The sequence below is a fragment of the Rhinatrema bivittatum genome, chromosome 2 (genome assembly GCF_901001135.1).
Source record: "Rhinatrema bivittatum chromosome 2, aRhiBiv1.1, whole genome shotgun sequence".
Classification (NCBI taxonomy): Eukaryota; Metazoa; Chordata; class Amphibia; order Gymnophiona; family Rhinatrematidae; genus Rhinatrema; species Rhinatrema bivittatum.
Genome location: NC_042616.1, coordinates 125,193,571 through 125,213,368, shown reverse-complemented (window position 1 = coordinate 125,213,368; position 19,798 = coordinate 125,193,571). Strand labels below are relative to the sequence as shown.

General features: G+C 46.0%; 1 protein-coding gene across 1 annotated transcript in view; it reads left to right on the top strand.

Moving 5' to 3' along the window:
- Positions 1–19,798, top strand: part of CCDC7 (coiled-coil domain containing 7) — an 820,938-nt gene that overhangs the window by 330,549 nt on the left and 470,591 nt on the right. Inside the window, exons 11-12 of the mRNA XM_029587039.1 lie at positions 1,611–1,641; positions 3,023–3,112. Of these exons, the coding sequence (XP_029442899.1) occupies positions 1,611–1,641; positions 3,023–3,112 (121 nt within the window). The remainder of the gene's footprint in view (positions 1–1,610; positions 1,642–3,022; positions 3,113–19,798) is intronic.

Here is a 19,798-nt window from a genome sequence, read left to right as displayed (position 1 = left end):
TTCAACTTTTGATACCATTGATCATGATATTCTCTGATATCAACTTTGAGAATATGATATTTCAGGGAATGTTTTTAATTGGTTCTCAGCCATACCTCAGTATCCGGTCACAACAGGTTAAATTTTGCAACAACTCTTCAAATTAGCAAACTGAAATTTGGTGACCCGCAAGGTTCTGTCTTGTCAGCAATTTTATTTAACATATACTTGGCATCAATTGTTAGTATTGCTGACGGATATAAAATGTATGCTGATCACATTCAGTTTTTCATTTGATTACATCCATCCTGGGATAAAACGTTGGAGCATCTTTATATTTGCATCTCTTCCATTAAACAAATGGTTACATCAAAGTAAACTTTCATTCAATATGTCAAAAACAGAGTTTTTATTAGTTCAGAGGCCACATTCTACTCTTCTTGATAATTCTATTTCAATCGACAGCTTAAGTTTTTCATTCAAAGTCCCCATAAAAAGTTTAGGGGTACTGATTGACCCTTCTCTCTCTTTCCAGCCCCAAATTAAATCCAAAATTAAATCAGGGTTCTTTAAGCTACGTGTACTAGCAGAATTGAAACATGTTCTGTATAATCATGATTTTCGTACTGTTGTTCAAGCATCAATCTTCCTATTCATTGATTACTGTAATGGCCTCTATTTGGGCCTTCCATCAAAATCACTACATCCGCTGCAACTGCAACTAAACTGTGCTGCATGATTGATCACAGGAACAAAGCAACATGAACACATTACTCCAGCCCTTAATAGCTTGCATTGGTTGCCAATTGAACAGCGAATTTTCTACAAGATCGGGATGACAATTTTTAAATTGATAAACATGAGTTCCTGTCCATGGTCCAATGCTTTATTAGAAATATAAGAGCTGTCTCATCAACTGAGATCTTCTCAGCGAAGACTGCATGATGTGCCTTTGGTTAGACATGCTCGCCTTACAACAAGGGAATCTGCCTTCTCAGTTGCGGCTCCTATATTCTGGAACTCTTTGCCTGTGGAACTCAGAATGTTAGAGTGCATAAAAAAGTTTTGACTTCTTTTAAAACGTATTTTACTAAAACAGGCATTATTTCGACAGGCTTTTGGAGATACAGCACAATAGTAAGCACATGAAATAATAATGAAAGTTAAGTATTGATTTTTTAGAAGATTTTTTAATACTATTTTATAGATTGTATTTTAAAAATGATTTCATTTATTAATATACTTATGTATGTTTTATTTTGTTTATATTTATATAACTGTTTTATTGTAAACCGGTATGATTGAACACAGAATGCCGTTATAAAAATATCTTAAATAAATAAATAAATAACTTTAATTGAAACGTCAGTATTGACTCTCTTACGTTTTGTGGCTGCTTGAGATCTTTTTATGTCATTTAATGTTTTTTATATGTTTTTATTATGAATGTTTTATTTTGTTTGTACATCGCTTAGGCCATTCGTGTTAAGCAATAAATACATTTTAATAAATGAAAATGAAATGAAATGACAGTATGCCATTCAACTAATTCTGTTGCTAGAAACTAGTGATGAAAAGCTAAATTTAATATTGGCAAGTTTAAAACTTACTGTTCTTCAAATATTTTTCAGGCTCGAAAAAGATCATGGTGATGTACAAACTGTAAGTTTTCAGTAGTTCTCCATGAATATTCATGTTTTCAGGTGCCTATGCGATAAAACTCACTCTAAAAATGTTTTAGCATGCATCTTAGTAAAATGTAAATGTGCATGTTAAAACTGGACTTAATGTGCTATGCTATTGGTTCTCAAACCTGTCCTGGAGGACCCCCAGCCAGTTGGATTTTCAGGACATCCACAGAGAATGTGCATGAAATAAATTTGCATGCATTACCTTCACAGCTTCACTAGATGAGGGGCCCCCAGGACAGGTTTCAGAACCTCTGTACTGTGCAATAAATGTTACCAAGGGCACGCTAAAACTTACCCTGAGTATTAACGTGAACTTTAACACAAAAAAAAATATGTAAAGACCACACTAGCTGCCAGGAAATCCTATGTGCTAACTTTTCCAGTCCAAAGATGATGTGGCTAGCATGCTCAGTTGCCCCTGGACAAAAATAATGTGAGATGATGTGTCCTGGTTCTAGATCTACTAGATATCCTCACACTTTTCTCATTGGCTCAGATGAAAGGCAGGGATCTCAGAAGAACTCAGCTGGCCCGGGTTCATTTTAGTTTAGTTTATTTAATACTCTAGATATACCACCTTTCTATATCTAACCAAAGTGGAGTACAGCTTCCATTTCTACTTCTCAATGAGGCAGCAGACATATAGAAGAATAAGATACACTCAATGGCAGGTATTCATATAATAAAGACTATTTTATCTATGAATTGAGCTTGGTATAACATATGCAGATCATAGGAGAAGTTATGCATATGTATGAATGAAAGGTGAATCAGCAGAGGAAGAGAGAAAAAGGGAAGGATTGTCATCTGTAAGTGTGAAAATGAATTCATTTCCCTGGTACTCTGTTGAGGTGATCCTGTTCTTTCACAAATTAACTTTCCTTAAATATTTATTTATTTCATGTCATTTATTTCCCATCCAACAGTTGCATGCTCAAAACCTATTAAGGCACTCTAAAGCAGTCAAACTAAAATTAGACAATGGCCTGTAATTCATGTTGGCATTTGTCTCCTTGCTCCCATAGTCTGCCATATATAGTGGCCTTTCATGTGAGGAGCTATTTCTTTATTACTTATGGGACATGTTTTAGTTAGGCCAAGTGAGGTATGCAAGAATTTAACCGAATTGTAGGTAGTCCAAAGAGCCTTGTTGAACAATGCTGTGTAATACTGACTCTTGGCAGCACAGGTCTTCCCCGATATATGTGAATGAAGATTTGGCATCCCTACCATCTTTCCCCTCCCTCTGCCAGAGCATGAACAACAGCGAGGGCCTAGTGGCTTTATTTTGCTTAATTTAAATTGAACTGAGGGCATTTTCCTAAACTAACCTAAAAATATTTTGTGTTTAGAAATATACCAAGATGAAAACTGACTGTCAGGTCTTATCTGATGCAAACGTCGTTATGGAGAAGGAGCTTAAGAAGTTAAGAGGTCAAAGGGTTGGTATAATTTAAACACAATTCAAGTTTATTAATCAGAAGTTTGGTTTTCTTAATTTTGGTTCTGTTTAGTACAACATAAAGTAGTCTTAAATGTTTAGCCATATGTACAACTAATATTGGACCTTGTGTGGGCTTCTTTGAATGCTGAAATGCTAACAGAAATTAGGAAAGCTAACAAATTTACTGTAACTTACATGCTTGTTTTCAGTTACAATGTAAACTGAGGTGATATGTAATTTTTTACATGAATCCCGGTATATAAAAATGTTAAATAAAATAATAAAAATAAATTTGGCAGTACAATAATAAAGGAAGATTTCAATTACCCCAATATTAACTGGGTACATCTCACATCAGGACATGCTAGGGAGGTAAAGTTTCTAGAAATAAAGGACTGCTTCATGGAGCAGCTGGGCTGGAAATTGATGAGAGGAGGAACTATTTTAGATCTACTTATTAGTGGAACACGGGATTTGGTGCAAGAGGTAACAGTAGTGGGTCGCTTGGCAATAATGTTCATAATAAGGCAGATTGTGTGTGCATAAATCCCAGCCTTTACGCACATGACCGGGCCTTGTGCGTGCCTGGTGAATCTTCCAAGAGGCCCGGCCATGTGTGTAAAGGCCGGGACACACTCAAGTACCGGGCCTCATGAAAGGGACGGACCAGAGGGTGTCCTTTGGGCGGGACGGGGCGGGTCAGGACAGCACCATTGTTTGCTGACCTGGAGCCTCGCGCACCAGCCAGCTGCCAGCGCGCGCAATTTACTTCAGGTCGGGCCCTAAAGTAACTTGAAAAATAAAAAGTAAAAACATTTAAAATTGGTTTTTAGAAGGTGGGGAGGGGAGGGGAGGGAAAGGGGAAGAGAGGTTAGGGTAGAGGGTAAGAAAGTTCCCTCCCAGTCCGCTCCTAAATTGGAGCGGACTGGAGAGGGAACTGGGGTAGGCCCCGATGTGTTGCTGCGTGAAAATTGCAAATATGTACCCCCTTTGCGTGCGCCGCCCCCGATTTTGTAACATGTGCACACCAGCACGTCCATGTTATAAAATTGCGCGTCCATGTGTGTACGCCAGGTAATGCATGCACATGGACGCATGCACGTATTTTTTAAAAATCTACCCCAATGTGATCAAATTTGAGTTATTGACAGGAGGGAGGACATTAGTAAATCTACGACCCTTGCTTGGACATTGTCATTGAGTCTGCCGCCATCTCGATCCTTGCTCCCTTCCCAACTGTGGGCTCTCTTCCCAACTTCAGACTTGGCCTACGCTGCTGCTTCGTGCCCCTCTTCTGGACATCCATCTTCTCAGAGGCCCCACGTAAGTCTAGCCAGCCCCGGCACCCGAGGGCTCATCCTAAGGGGAACACGGGATGGTAGTGGTGAAGCCCCAGTGGGGCCTCTGCTCCTCATCCACCTTACCTACCGACGGTGAGGGCCTGTGGGGCTCCTCCCCACAGGCAGCGCCAACTCCCTTTCGGTCCAAGGGTCCACTACCACAACAGGTTTCTTCTATGAATTTGCATATTTTCTATAGATCAGAGTAAGATTGTGTTTTGATATAAGAATTATCCCAGGACAAGCAGGATGCTAGTCCTCACATATGGGTGACATCACCGAACGGAGCCCAGCGCGGGAAACCTTTCTGTCAAAGTTTCTAGAAACTTTTGACTGGCCCTGAGAGGCCACTGAGCATGCCCAGCATGCCATGATATTCTCTGCCACAGGTGTCTCTCTTCAGTCTTCGCTTTTCTGCGCTGCCATTCGCATCGCGGGACTAGAGCCCTTGCGTTCTTCGCAATTCTTGTGACTAAAAAAGTCAATATTTTCTTGATATTCTCTCTCATAGGAGCTCTCAATCTCGCCGGCTGGTGAGTACCATTTTGATTCTCATATATTTTAGGAATCTTTTTCCTCACACTCGCATCCATCGACGGCCATCGATTCCAAAATGGCGACGGGATTCAAAAAGTGCCCCGTCTGTAATAGGAATATGTTGATAAGTGATCCGCATTTGGAGTGTGTACTCTGCCTCGGAGAAAAACACGATGTCAGTACATGCCCCAAATGTGCTGAAATGACAGTAAAAGGACGGAAAGCCAGACAAGAGAAGATGGAACATCTGTTTCAACTTCAGTTAATCCCTTCTCCCTCGAAATCATCGAGGTCGTCTCTGGCCGGAGCGACCAAAAGGGCTTTGCTTAAAAAACCGCGTCCGGATGGATCCGGTGATTGTCCGTCCTCTCCATCATCGGTACTCTCGACTAAATCGGCAGAACACCAAAAATCCAAACATCGCCATCGACATCGACGTCCGTCATCTTCTACATCGATGTCCCAGGATGAATCGATGCCAAAGCGGCCCCGACAACAGGAAACACCGGCACCTTCGATGCCTGGGCCTTCGTCTTCGCCGATTCCACCCGCTTCGTCGATGGACACCTCAGTACCGCCACCGTGTACACCATCGGTGACTTCAGCAATTGTACAGCCGGAATTGTCTACATTAATAAGACAAGCGGTCCTACAAGCTCTACAAGAGCAAAATGTTCCGATGGTTCCGTCGATGCCGACACCGTCCGTGTCGATGCCGACCCCGTCTGTGTCGATGCAGATGCCTCCAGCATCGATGCCGATGACTTTAACATTGATCCCGATGCCTCCAACATTGATGCCGTTAGTAATACCGATGCCAGTGGTACCACCGATGACGGCATCCTTCTTGCTGCCAAGGATTTTGACTGGTTTCATAACCATTACACCAAGGCTCGGAACACAATCCACATCATTCTTTGCTCATATTCCATCGAGCCCCTTGAGGTCAATACCATCAGTGCCATTTTCCACCTAGCTCAGGGGGTGTTGCTGGAGGACCCGGATTGGGTGATTATCAGCACGGACGCCAGCCTCACAGGCTGGGGAGCGGTCTGTCGGGACAGCTCAATCCAGGGTTGATGGACGGAGGAACAGTCGAAGTGGCCCATCAACTGCTTGGAGACCAGGGCGGTCCGTCTGGCGTTACAGGGGTTTTTCCCCATAGTATGCCATCAAGCAGTCAGGATGCTATCGGACAATGCGACTACAGTGGCGTACATCAATCGCCAGGGAGGCACGAGAAGTCGGTTGGTCTCTCTGGAAACCGACAAATTGATGGAGTGGGCAGAGCTTCACCTCCAACGACTAGCGGCCTCGCATATAGCGGGAGTGGACAACGTACAGGCGGATTTTCTCAGCCAACAAAACTTGGATCCCGGAGAGTGGGAGTTCTCGCAGCAGGCGATGCGGATAATAGTACGGCGATGGGGGACACCGCACGTAGACCTAATGGCAACCGCCGGAAATGCAAAGGCCGCCCGCTTCTTCAGCCGCAGGTGGGAGCGTGGCGCCGAGGGCGTGGACGCGCTGGTCCTGCCCTGGCCGCGCCACTGTCTCCTATATTTTTTCCCACCGTGGCCCCTCGTGGGGAAGGTCATCCGCAGGATAGAGGCACACCAAGGGCCGGTGATCCTTGTGGCGCCAGAGTGGCCCCGACGACCGTGGTTCATGGATCTGCGCAATTTGACGGTGGAGGGTCCCCTTCGTCTCGGTCAGCTGCCACGTCTTCTTCGCCAGGGACCAATATTTTTCAAGGAGGCAGATCGCTTCTGACTTGCGGCCTGGCTTTTGAGAGGCGTCAGTTGAGGAGGCGCGGTTATCCGGAGCCGGTTATTTCAACGCTACTGAAAGCACGTAAGATGTCCACCTCTGTTACCTATGTTCGAGTCTGGAAGGTCTTTGAGGATTGGTGTGGAGTGAATGACATTCTTCCCATGCAGGCCTCAGTGGCACAAGTCCTTTCCTTCTTGCAGGCAGGTTTGGATTTGGGTCTTGCTTACAATTCTCTTCGGGTTCAGGTGGCGGCCTTGGGGGCTTTTCTTCGCAGTGGAAATAAGGAGTTTCTGTCCTCGCATCCAGACGTCTCCCGTTTCCTTAAAGGAGTGAAACACTTGAAGCTTCCGATTCGCCCACCTTGTCCATCGTGGAATCTGAATCTGGTGCTCCGAGTCCTCTGTGGTTCGCCATTCGAACCTCTAAGCTCGGCTACCATCAAGGACGTCACTCTCAAGACCATTTTTCTCGTGGCAATCAGTTCAGCAAGACGTATTTCCGAGCTTCAGGCCCTATCCTGTCGTGAACCATACCTTCGTTTCACGCCCGAAGGGGTTTCGCTGAGGACGGTTCCTTCTTTTCTCCCTAAAGTGGTTTCGGCATTCCACCTCAACCAATCGGTGGAATTACCATCTTTTGCCTCTTCTGAGTCTGGAGAACTGTGTAGACTGGATGTAAGGCGGTCTCTGATACGCTATCTGGAGGTGACTAATGATTTTCGGCTCTCCGATCATCTGTTTATCCTCTGGTCCGGACCCCGGAAGGGTTGCATGGCCTCCAAACAATCTATAGCGCGGTGGTTGAAGGGAGCGATCATAGCGGCGTACCTTGGCGTAGGTAAGTCCCCTCCACTGGTTGTGCACGGAGCAGGAGAGGGACCTTGGGGTGATAGTGTCTAATGATGTGAAGCCAGCGAAACAATGCGACAGGGCGATAGCAAAAGCCAGAAGAATGCTGGGCTGCATAGAGAGAGGAATATCGAGTAAGAAAAGGGAAGTGATTATTCCCTTGTACAGGTCCTTGGTGAGGCCTCACCTGGAGTACTGTGTTCAGTTCTGGAGACCGTATCTACAAAAAGACAAAGACAAGATGGAAGCGGTACAGAGAAGGGCGACCAGGAAGGTGGAGGATCTTCATCGGATGACGTACGAGGAGAGATTGAAGAATCTAAATATGTACACCCTGGAGGAAAGGAGGAGCAGAGGTGATATGATACAGACTTTCAGATACTTGAAAGGTTTTAATGATCCAAAAACTACGACAAACCTTTTCCGTAGGAAAAAAAATCAGCAGAACCAGGGGTCACGATTTGAGGCTCCAGGGAGGAAGATTCAGAACCAATGTCAGGAAGTATTTCTTCACGGAGAGGGTGGTGGATGCCTGGAATGCCCTTCCGGAGGAAGTGGTGAAGACCAGAACTGTGAAAGACTTCAAAGGGGCGTGGGACAAACACTGTGGATCCATAAAGTCAAGAGGCCGCCAATGAAGAGTCGGAGACTCGCCAGAATGATGGCTACTGCCTGGACACAATACCCTTATTCAATAAACATACACATGCTTACTGTGACTCCAACATCACTCTAAGGTTCAACAGCAAGAGGAAATGGAAAAAAGGATTTGCACTCACAAAGAGGGGAGTAGCTGGCTTGTTACGGCGGTTACTACCCCAAACCAAATATGCCTGATACTTCACTTTCAATGCATATACAGCATAGCTCTCTGCTTCAACGGCAGGGGAGAAGAATAACTGATACTTCACACATCCAGCAGAGCTCTCTGCTTCAACGGCAAGGGCGAAGAAAATAGGGTTTGCACTCACGAAGCGGGGAGTAGCTGGCTTGTTACGGCGGATACTACCCCAAACCAAATGTGCCTGATACTTCACTTTCCATGCATATCCAGCATGGCTCTCTGCTTCAACGGCATGGGAGAAAGACTGATACTTCACGCATTTCCAGCATAGCTCTCTGCTTCAACAGCAGGGGAAAAAAAAACAAAAAACTGATGCTTCACGCATATCCTGCATAGCTTCAACGACAGGGGTGAAGAAAAAAAGGATTCGCAATCACAAAGCGGGGAGTAGTTGGCTTGTTACGGCGGTTACTACCCCAAACCAAATGTGCCTGATATTTCACTTTCAATGCATATCCAGCATAGCTCTCTGCTTCAACGGCAGGGGAGAAAAAAAAACTGATCCTTCACGCATATCCAGCATAACTCCCTGCTTCAACGGCAGGGGAGAAGAAAAAACAACCAACAAGGGCTGTACAGCATAGTCTAGGTAAAACAAATAAGCATGGGTGTAGCTTGCTTATTGCGGCGGTTACTACCCCTACTACCCCTAACTAATCAAGCTAGATATTTCACTTGGATGCAGCTCCATCACTGCTCTCTACATTAATGGTGGGGGTGGAAGGGAAATAGAACAAAGAGCTAAGAGAAACAGATAAGTATGAGAGAAAAAATGTGTGAAGCTTGCTGGGCAGACTGGATGGGCCATTCGGTCTTCTTCTGCCGTCATTTCTATGTTTCTATGTTTCTATTCTATTCGAGCCCAGGCGACATCTTGGGCGGAGAGCTCCTCCGTCTCCACTCAGGAGATTTGTAGGGCGGCCACCTGGAAGTCGATCCATACTTTTGCGAGACATTATTGCCTGGACGTCGGTGCTCCGTTGGGTGGTCAGCTTGGAGACAAGGTAATACGAGCAGGGCTGTCTGCGGCCCACCTGTGGTGGGAAAGCTTTGGTAATCCCACCGTCTGGAATGATCCTGGTATGTACAGGGAAAAGAAAATTATTCCTTACCTGCTAATTTTCGTTCCTGTAATACCATGGATCATTCCAGACACCCTCCCTTGGTTTGGGGGTTTGCTTGTGGGACATCCCTGCCTACCTGTCTTAATTTTTTACTCTGTATTTCGAATACTGCGCGTCTTTTTTGTTCACGCACTGCTGTTCGCAAGTTCACTGTTCAGAATTTAGTTGCTGTTTATTTGGACAGCGGTTATTTCAATTCCTTCTTTGATTACTTGATCCCTCTGTTTTTAGTCTCTCTCTTTTGGGCTTTGTTAGTCTAGTTACTGAGAGCTGTTACAGGGGAGGCGTGGTTATATGGGTCCTCCCCTGGGAATTTTGTGTTCTGACTCCATCTGCTGGACATGGAACATAACCCACCGTCTGGAATGATCCATGGTATTACAGGAACGAAAATTAGCAGGTAAGGAATAATTTTCTTATGCGGAAGGGCCCCTGTGGAGCGGGTTCCCAGCGTGTCCGAATGCCACGAGGAGATTCTGGAACAGAAGATCCAAGGTAGAGCAGATTTAACAATGAGAGAACTGCTTGCTAACTCTTCTTAGCAATGGACCAGTCAGTTTAAGTACACTAGTGGGCTGATGTCATCGGGAGGGGACGCCCCCGAGGTTCCCTCCATGACGTATAGATAAGGAGGTCCTACTCGTGCGCGCAACTAGGTGATGACGGAAGTGAGATGGTGGTTGGCAGTACCCACGGCGTCCTGGGGACACGGGGAGGTTGGCATTGGTAGGCGGAGGCCGCCATTCTCTCAATGATTGATGGTGCAGAGACAAAAGAGGTGAGCATGAGAGGTCGCAGCCATCTGCGACCGACGGGCGCAACAACAGCAGGTCAAGAATTGACAGTAGTTTTGAAAAAGCAGTTTTGCAAAGCCTGTTCACCCAATAGCCCACTCTCCACTGGTGGGGCTGCATTGGTTCTTTAGTATTACTTCACTTTGCAACCCTCAGCTTGGGACTTCCCACATATTATGGCTAATTCCCCCCTACTTGTCGACAGAGAAAGCATATTTGCCTACCTGTGAACAGGGTTCTCCATAGATAGCAGGATAAATTAGCCATGTTTATTACCCACTCTCCTTCTAAGAGAGTCTATTACTTTGCTAAAGCAGCATGCATGTGGGAGTTCTCAAGCAAGCTCAGTAAAGTTTACTGACCTCTGAGAGATGTCTGTTCTGTGCCATTCATGCTATCATCTACCTGTCATGGCTTAGTCATCATGCTGAATTATGGAGAACCCTGTATTGTTTATTTCTTTGTCAGCCCACATATATGCAAATTTGCTTTCTCAATATTGATTTGTATAATCATATTTTGAGCTTTCTTTTGCTTGAATTGAGAGGATAAAAGCTTATCAGGTTTACCCAACATCCCCCCCCCCCCACCACCACCACCATTGCATTGAAAAATTGCCAATTTCCCTAATTTGGTATTCAGTTTCTTCCATCAATAATATATTTATTTTCCCCGGGTCAATATTTATGTGTTAGCTCTTCAGACTGCACCTTTTTTGCTTCTTTTCTAATAAAATCATGTTTCTGTTCTTTTCTTTTTTTGGCCTTAGCTCTATACTCAATAATGTTTTCCCAATACTAGCCTTGAAAGCAATCAATATAATGCATGAATTTATTTTCAGTTGGTCATTATGTTCAAGATAATCTTGTAAGGCATTTTCCACCTTCTCACAAAAATGTTCCTATAATCAGCATCACATAAATACATTTTCAAAATAAAAGTCAGGGACCCGGCTGGGCACGCTTCCCTTCAAAGGTAAGATGCTCTTTGGCGAGGACCTCGACAAGCTTATGGACTCCTTGGCTGACAACAAGGTCCATAAGCTTCCAGAGGACCGCCCTAAGTCTTCTCGGTCCTTCGCGACCTCTCGCTTTTGCTTCAGGGGTCAGCGTTGCTCCGCCTCTCGCGGGCGGGGCGGTGCTGCGAGGGGGTCTTCTCGTGCGCAGTCCTGGTCGCAGTCCTTTCGTGGCAGGCGGCACTTTCGCGAGGGCCAGCCCATGCGTACCACCGCTAAACCTGCCACGCAATGAAGTTCAGCCGACCCATTCCTCGGTTCCTTACCTCGGCGGACGCCTCTCCCTGTTTTTCGAGGAATGGGTCAAAATCACGTTGGATCAGTGGGTCCTCAACATTATCAGAGACGGGTACGCTTTCGACCTCATCAGGGAACTTCCAGATCTCTTTCTGTTGTCACCTTGCGGCCGGGCCAAGAGGGACGTGGTGTTCCAGACTCTCTCCAAGCTTCTGGATCTGGGGGCGGTGGTCCCAGTCCCAAAAGGGGAAATTGGCGCCGGCCAGTATTCTATTTACTTCACCGTGCCCAAAAAGGATGGGTCCTTCCGCCCAATCCTGGACCTCAAGAGGGTCAATCGGGACCTCAAGATCCCCCACTTCCGCATGGAAACCCTGCGGGCGGTCATTGCGGCGGTCCGTCCCGGAGAGTTCCTTGCTTCCCTCGATCTCGCAGAAGCATATTTTCATATTCCCATCCACCGCAACTACCAGAAGTATCTCCGATTCCACATTCTCAACCAGGACTTCCAGTTTCGAGCTCTCTCCTTCGGCTTCGCGACCGCTCCTCGCACCTTCACGAAGGTCATGGTAGTAGTGGCAGCAGCCTTGCGCCGGAAGGGGATTCTCGTCCATCCCTATCTGGACGATTGGCTCATCAGGGCCAAGTTGGAGACCTCTTGCCGGCAGGCGGTGGATCGCGTCTTAGAGCTCCTTGCCTCTCTCGGGTGGATAGTGAACTTTTCGAAGAGCAAGCTTCAGCCCTCCCAGGAGTTGGAATTTCTGGGAGCACACTTCGACACCCGAATAGGCAAGGTATTCTTACCTTGGGCGAGAGCCCTCAAGCTGATTGATCAGGTCCAGAATCTGATTGCGCTATCTTCCCCGACAGCCTGGGATTATCTCCAAGTCCTGGGCTCCATCGATCTGGTCCCCTGGGCCTTTGCTCATATGCATCCATTACAGAAAGCTTTGCTGTCTCGTTGGCAACCAGTGTCAGAGCAGTTCCACATAGTCCTTCCGTTCTTGGAGTCTACTACCGACGAATTACAGAGGTGGCTGTCTCTTCCTCATCTCTTGCAAGGGATGCCTCTTCAAGCTCCACAGTGGACGATAGTAACCACGGACGCCAGCCTGTTGGGCTGGGGTGCGGTCTGCCTTTCTCAGTCCACCCAGGGGACATGGTCCCAGACTCAGTCGCGCTGGCACATCAATCGACTGGAAACTTTGGCGGTCCGCCTGGCCCTTCAGGAGTTCCTTCCCCTGATCCGCGGCAAGGCGGTACGAGTCCTGTCCGACAACTCCACCACAGTCGCCTACATCAATCGCCAAGGGGGCACTTGCAGTCCCCTGGTAGCCTTAGAAGCCAGCCGCCTCTTCGCCTGGGCGGAGTGTCACCTACAGCGCCTTGCGGCCTCTCATATCGCGGGAAAAGACAATGTTCAAGCCGACTTCCTCAGCCGGCAGTCGCTCGATCCGGGAGAGTGGGAGCTCTCGGACGCCGCCATGGCTCTGATAGTGGACAGGTGGGGTCCTCCTCACCTCAACCTCATGGCGACTCTGCGCAATGCAAAGGCCAATTGGTTCTTCAGCCGCTGGAGGGAGCACCGTGCAGAGGGCGTGGATGCTCTGGCTCTCCCTTGGCCAGCGGACTTCCTTCTGTACGTGTTTCCCCCGTGGCCTCTGGTAGGAAAAATTCTCAGGAGAATCGAACTCCACCGGGGTCCGGTGATTCTCGTCGCTCCCGAGTGGCCACAAGGCCGTGGTTCGCGGATCTCATCAATCTAGCGGTGGACGGGCCCCTGCGCCTCAATCATCTCTCTCGTCTCCTCCGGCAGGGACCTGTATTTTTCGACCAGGCCGATCGCTTCTGTCTAGCGGCCTGGCTTTTAAACGGCGGTGCTTGAGGCGCAAAGGTTAAAGGGAGGAGGTCATCTCCACCCTGCTGCGAGCCCAGAAGCAGTCGACTTCTCTGGCCTATGTGCGCATCTGAAAGGTCTTTGAGTCCGCATGTACGGAGGCGGGTGTCCCGGCGCGCTCCGCTTCGATCCCTTTGGTTCTTTCTTTTCTTCAGAAGGGTCTCTCTAAGGGTCTCTCCTTCAGTTCCTTACTCGTTCAAGTCTCTGCACTCGGCTCTCTCCTGGGTCGGGTGGATGGTCATGCCTTAGCTGCTCACCCGGATGTGATTCGTTTCCTGAGGGGTGTTAGACACCTCCGCCCCCCTCCCGGGCCACGTGTCCATCTTGGAGTCTCAACCTGGTCCTTTGTGCTCTCTGTGCGGCTCCCTTTGAGCCTCTTCGCCACGCTACGCTCAAGGATCTTACATTTAAGACTGTCTTTCTAGTCTCTATTTCCTCTGCTCGTCGTATTTCCGAGCTTCAGGCGCTGTCCTGTCGGGAGCCCTTCTTGCGTTTTTCTGATTCCGGGGTCTCTCTCAGGACGGTTCCTTCCTTCTTGCCTAAGGTTGTCTCCACCTTTCACGTCAACCAGTCCGTAGAGCTCCCCACGTTCTCTCCAGAGGAGATTGCGGGTACGGCTGCGGGCGACCTCCGTCGGCTGGATGTCAAGCGAGTCTTGCTTCGTTATTTTCAAGTCACCAATGACTTCGGCGTATCGGACCATCTCTTCTTCCTGTGGAGTGGTCCCAACCGGGGTAAGCAGGCTTCTAAGACCACCATTGCGCGGTGGTTGAAAGAAGCCATTTCCTCGGCATATCTTTGTCAAGGTCCTCCGCTTCCTGAGGGCCTGAAAGCCCATTCTCTCCGTTCTCAGGCTACTTCGTGGGCGGAGAGTCAGTCTGTCTCCCAGCAGGAGATTTGCAGGGCTGCCACTTGGACATCTCTGCACACTTTTGCTCGGCACTACCGTCTGGATGTTCACGCCCCGGTGTTCGGTTCCTTTGGGCGGCAAGTGCTTCAAGCGGGACTGTCTCGGTCCCACCCAGTTTAGGGAACCTTTGGTACATCCCACTGTCTGGACTGATCCGGGTACGTACAGGAAAGGAAAATTAGTTCTTTAATTTTCGTTCCTGTAGTACCACGGATCAGTCCAGACGCCCTTCCCTGTCTGTCTTCTGTCCTCTCGAAGCTTGTTTTCTTGCAGGTCTGCAGATTTTCATATTTTCCTTGGTGCAAGATTACTGAGCATTTACACCGGAAGCCTTGGTGGTTATTTTATACCAAGTTTATGCAAGAGCGTATAGGTATCCCATGCTTCTACATTAATCTATGGTTGCTCCGTTGAGCTTTTTGGTTACTTGCTTGATCCTATTCTTGGGTTTATTGTTTTATGCTTTGACATACGTTATACTGAAGGGTGAGAGGATAGGCTTTGTCCTGATATAGGGCATCCTGCAGGTTTTAGTCTGTCTCTACCTGCTGGAAAGGAGGCTCAACCCACTGTCTGGACTGATCCGTGGTACTACAGGAACGAAAATTAACAGGTAAGAACTAATTTTCCTATTTCTTTCAAAATCTAGAGGTCTGAAGTGAGAAGTATTAAAAATCAAATGTCTAACATGGCATAATAAACATGCCATATTATAGTCTTCAACATTCAGGATTCCCAAACCAACTTCTTTCTAACTACCCAGTATCTTATCTACAGAAATCCTGGCTCTCTTTCCCTGCCATAACAATCTAGAAAGCATGGCACTGAGGAGATTGACATCACGCTTTTGCAATAATAAAGGGACCATTTGTAAGACTTAAAGCCATTGGGGCATATAATCATTTTAAAAAGGTTCACCCACCTGGTTAGGGAGAGTAGTCGTCCCTGCCATGTTAAAAATTTTGTTTTCAAGTTGTTAAGCAATGGTAATACATTCAAATCATATAAAGTATCTGAAGTCCCTGGAAGGCCCACTTCCAAATAAGTGAAGGAATCCCCTACCCAATGTAGCGGAAATCCTGCTCCCCAGTGTGATTTGATAGAAGCTTGTGACACCATCGCTTTCGATTTGTACAAATTCAATTGAAACCCACTAAAAGATCCAAAAGTGGTGAACTCCATCAATACAGGTAAAGATGTACATGGTTGACTATATGTATGAGCAGATCATCTGTAAAGGCCACAACTTTAAATATTCTGACACCCATCTTGATTCCTTCAATAGTATATTTTAGTGAATTGATTTTAGAAAAGAGAAGCAGTGAAAGAGGACAACCTTTGCATGTGCCTCTCTATAGGGAAAACTCTTTTGTGAGAAGGCCATTCACCAAAATCTGTGCCATAGGTTTTGTGTATAACAGTTGAACTACATTCAGCCATAGGCTTGTGAAACCAAATCTTTCAAGTAAAAATAAAAGATAATTCCATGCAACCTGGTCAAAAGCCTTTTCAGTTTCAAAACTAATAAGCATTGACGGAATGTCATGACTCTTACTCTAGTATAAAGAAGAAAAACTTTCCTGACATTCAAAACAGAATGCCTTCCCCAAACAAACCCCACCTGGTATTCTGCTATTAAATCTGGCATAAAATAACTTCATAATTTTTTTTTAATTTATTGCATTTCCAAATATTATAACATCAAATTATAATTGCATAAACATATTTTGCAATAACAATTAAAGAAAATTGTTTCTAACGTATACTAATACAAACTCTGTATAATTAGGAAATAAGGGGAGAGCTAATATTAACAAGTGGATAATTAGGAAAAGGGATTAATCCCATAGAAAGCAAACATACAGAGGCGACAACTGGTTATTTCTCTATTTCTCCTAGCCAGTCTTTGTAGTCATAGGGGCATGGGAATCCAGAAACATCTGAAGCTGAGAAATCTAAAACATTTTTTTTTATAATTTTGGTATTTTATTTCACACCTACAAGGAAATCTCAGCAAAAATCTAGCCCCTATAGCATCAACATCTTGTCTCAATCTCAGTAAATTCTTCCTCCTTATTTGCGTTATTTTTGCCAGATCTGGATAAATCCAGATATTTTAACCATGGAAATTGTCCATATGATGACGGAAAAAAAGACGCATAACCGTGTCTCAGTCCTAAGGAAATACAAATGTTGCAAAAAGTGTTGCCCTCATCGGAATCTCTGTATCTAGTATAATTTCTAATATTTCAGATAGATTTAAAGATCTTGCAGGTTGCCCATTTTCATCTGACTTAACAGCAGTAGATCTTGAAGGTAAATAGTAAATTCTAGTGAAAACAGGTAATGATTGCTGTGGTATTTTCAAAATTTGTGTTAAGTATTTATTAAACATTTCCTTAGCTGGAATTACTTTTAACTAAGGAAAGTTCAATACCGTAGGTTTAAATATTTCATAGAGTTCTCAAGTAATTCCAATTTTTTTTCATTTATTAATGCAGACTTCACAAATCTTTGCTGAAATGCTTCCACATTTTCAATCCGTTTTTCATATTTCTCCATATTTGTTTTATTTGTTATTACTGAATTCTCAAGATCAGAAAAATGATGTTGGAAATTCAATGTAGTCTGAGTCAGATTCACAATTGTGTTTTCTAATGATTTGATTGCTGACCAAAGTGAGCTAAGGGTGATCTCTGCTGGCTTCTGAGGTAAAAATAAGTCCACCTCCGGCCTGGACTCCCCTTCTCCCCCCACAGCCTGGGTTCCACTCCTCAAACCTTCCAATATTCTTCCAGAGGTATCTCCGGAGCTTCCAATTATCTCAGTAGCTCCTCCAATTCCCATAAAACTCACATTTTGTGGTGGGGAGGGAGTTCTAGGAGCGCAGGAGATCAATGATATTGCCTCAGCCAGCAGTGCCATCTCCCGCTCCGATTCGACCTCTGCAGCGGCCCTCTCCTTCGGCGTCATTCCAGGAGTCGGCGAAAAGAAGGAAGCGATCTGTGGCTGCGATGTTATATGCAAGGGAGAACATAAGAACATGCCATACCGGGTCAGAAAAAGGGTTCATCAAACCCAGCATCCTGTTTCCAAGAGTGGCTAGTCCAGGCCATAAGAACCTGGCGAGTACCAAAAACTAAGTTTATTCCATGTTACTGTTGCTAGTAATAACAGTGGCTATTTTCAAAGTCAACTTAATTAATAGCAGGTAATGGACTTCTCCTCCAAGAATTTATCCAATCCTTTTTTAAACACAGCTATACTAACTGCACTAACCACATCCTCTGGCAACAAATTCCAGAGTTTAATTGTGCATTGAGTGAAAAAGAACTTTCTCTAATTAGTTTTAAATGTGCCACATGCTGACTTCATGGAGTGCCCCCTAGTCTTTCTATTATCTGAAAGAGTAAATAACCGATTCACATCTACCCATTATAGACCTCTCATGATTTTAAACACCTCTACCATATCCCCCCCTTCAGCCGTCTCTTCTCCAAGCTGAAAAGTCCTAACCTCTTTAGTCTTTCCTCATAGGGGAGCTGTTCCATTCCCCTTATCATTTTGGTCGCCATTCTCTGTACCTTCTCCATCGCAATTATATCTTTTTTGAGATGCGGCGACCAGAATTGTACACAGTATTCAAGGTGCGGTCTCACCATGGAGCGATACAGAGGCATTATGACATTTTCTGTTTTATTCACCATTCCCTTTCCAATAATTCCCAACAATCTCCCTTACCTTAGCCTTCCTCTTGGTGAGTGGCATGCTCCATTCGGGAGAATACAAGGTAAATTCAATAGCTGAGAAAAAGAGGACAGAGAGCTCCTTAGCGTGAACCTCTGTCGGTGGCCATCTTAGCTGATAACTTCATAATTTAAAATCAGAGACTGCGGCGTACATCGGCTTGTTATCTGCATAACTTTACTGCTGCTCCAGATGAGGAGCAAGGTTGTAGATCTTGAGTATTAGGGCTTACAGGACATGGTGAGGGGTCTGGGTCAACTGGGGTGTGTGCAGGATGAAGAACCAGAGGAGTTTTGAAGACCTCAATATTAACTGGGCAAACTGGTGGACTAATTAGAAAAACTGGGTTGTCCCTCGTGCAAGCATGTTTTAAAATCCACATGCATATGTGCATAAAAGCCAGCAAAGTCCTAGGAAAGATACACGAAGTACGTTTTCTCGAGCAATCTCTTAAGATTAGGAGCATAGCTACAAGCGGGAGCTGTTTTTTAAAACATATGGGGTAGATTTTAAATGAAGTTCGCGCGTCCATGTGCGCAAGGGACCTGGTGCGCGCACATGGATGCGCGTATTTTATAACATGCGCGAGTGTTTTAAAATACAAGTGGCGCGCATGCATGCGAGGAGGATTTTGTAATCCGTGCACACATGTGAGTGTGGCGCATGCAAGGGGGGAACAGTTACGCAATTCCCGCGCGGCAATGCATCCCAGCCTTCCCCAGTTCCCTCCCAGGCCGCTCCAATTAAGGAGCGGACTGGGAGGTAACTTCCCTACTCCCCTACCTCACCTTCCCTACCCTTCCCCTCTCCTCCCCACCCTCTAAACCCTTTCTCCTACCTTTCAATTTTTTTATTTTGTTGGTTACTGCTCCAATGGAGCAGTAGCAACTTACGCGTGCCTTCCGTCCCTTCCCTGGTACAGTGGCAAATGGCCGCTGTACCGGCTGCCTCCAGCCCCTCCCCTCTCCATCCTCCAGACTGCCCCTCCCCATCCCCCAGACCGCCCCTTTAACTGGGCTCGGCATTTTGGCACTTAACAGGGGTAACGCACGTGGCCAAGCCCCTTTGAAGATGAGCGCAAAGCGCACAAAGCCCGGCCACACGCATAACCCCCATTTTTTTGCACATGCAGGAGGTTTGAAATTTGGCCATATGCGTGCAAGTGCGTGCATGATTTAAAATTACAGTGCATCTTCGCTCACTCGCTGATAATTCACATGTATGGGTGCATGTGCGCTCGTTTTAGCTCCTGTTGTTATCACGTGTGTTTTAGTGGATCCTTGGGTGCTGTGGAGATGACCTCACCCACGAGGAGGAGCCTCGTGAGGAGCCACAGCACTGGTCTAGACTCTTATACACAAAATACCGGGATTTTAACTCTTTATTTATTCAGTTGAAGATAGATAGGTGGCAGTGGTGAGTTGTAGTCTCAGGAACCTCGGCAGAGGGAGCCCTTCTCTCCTTGGTGACGTCAGGAGGTTCCGCAGCAAGGGATACTGTGGATGAGACAGATGAGATGTTAAAGTACTCGGTGTTAGCTGTTATGGATGCAGTTCCACCAGATAGTTGTTGAATGAACAGGTACTGAGGCAGGGAGAGCAGGCCCTCAGAGGAGCGA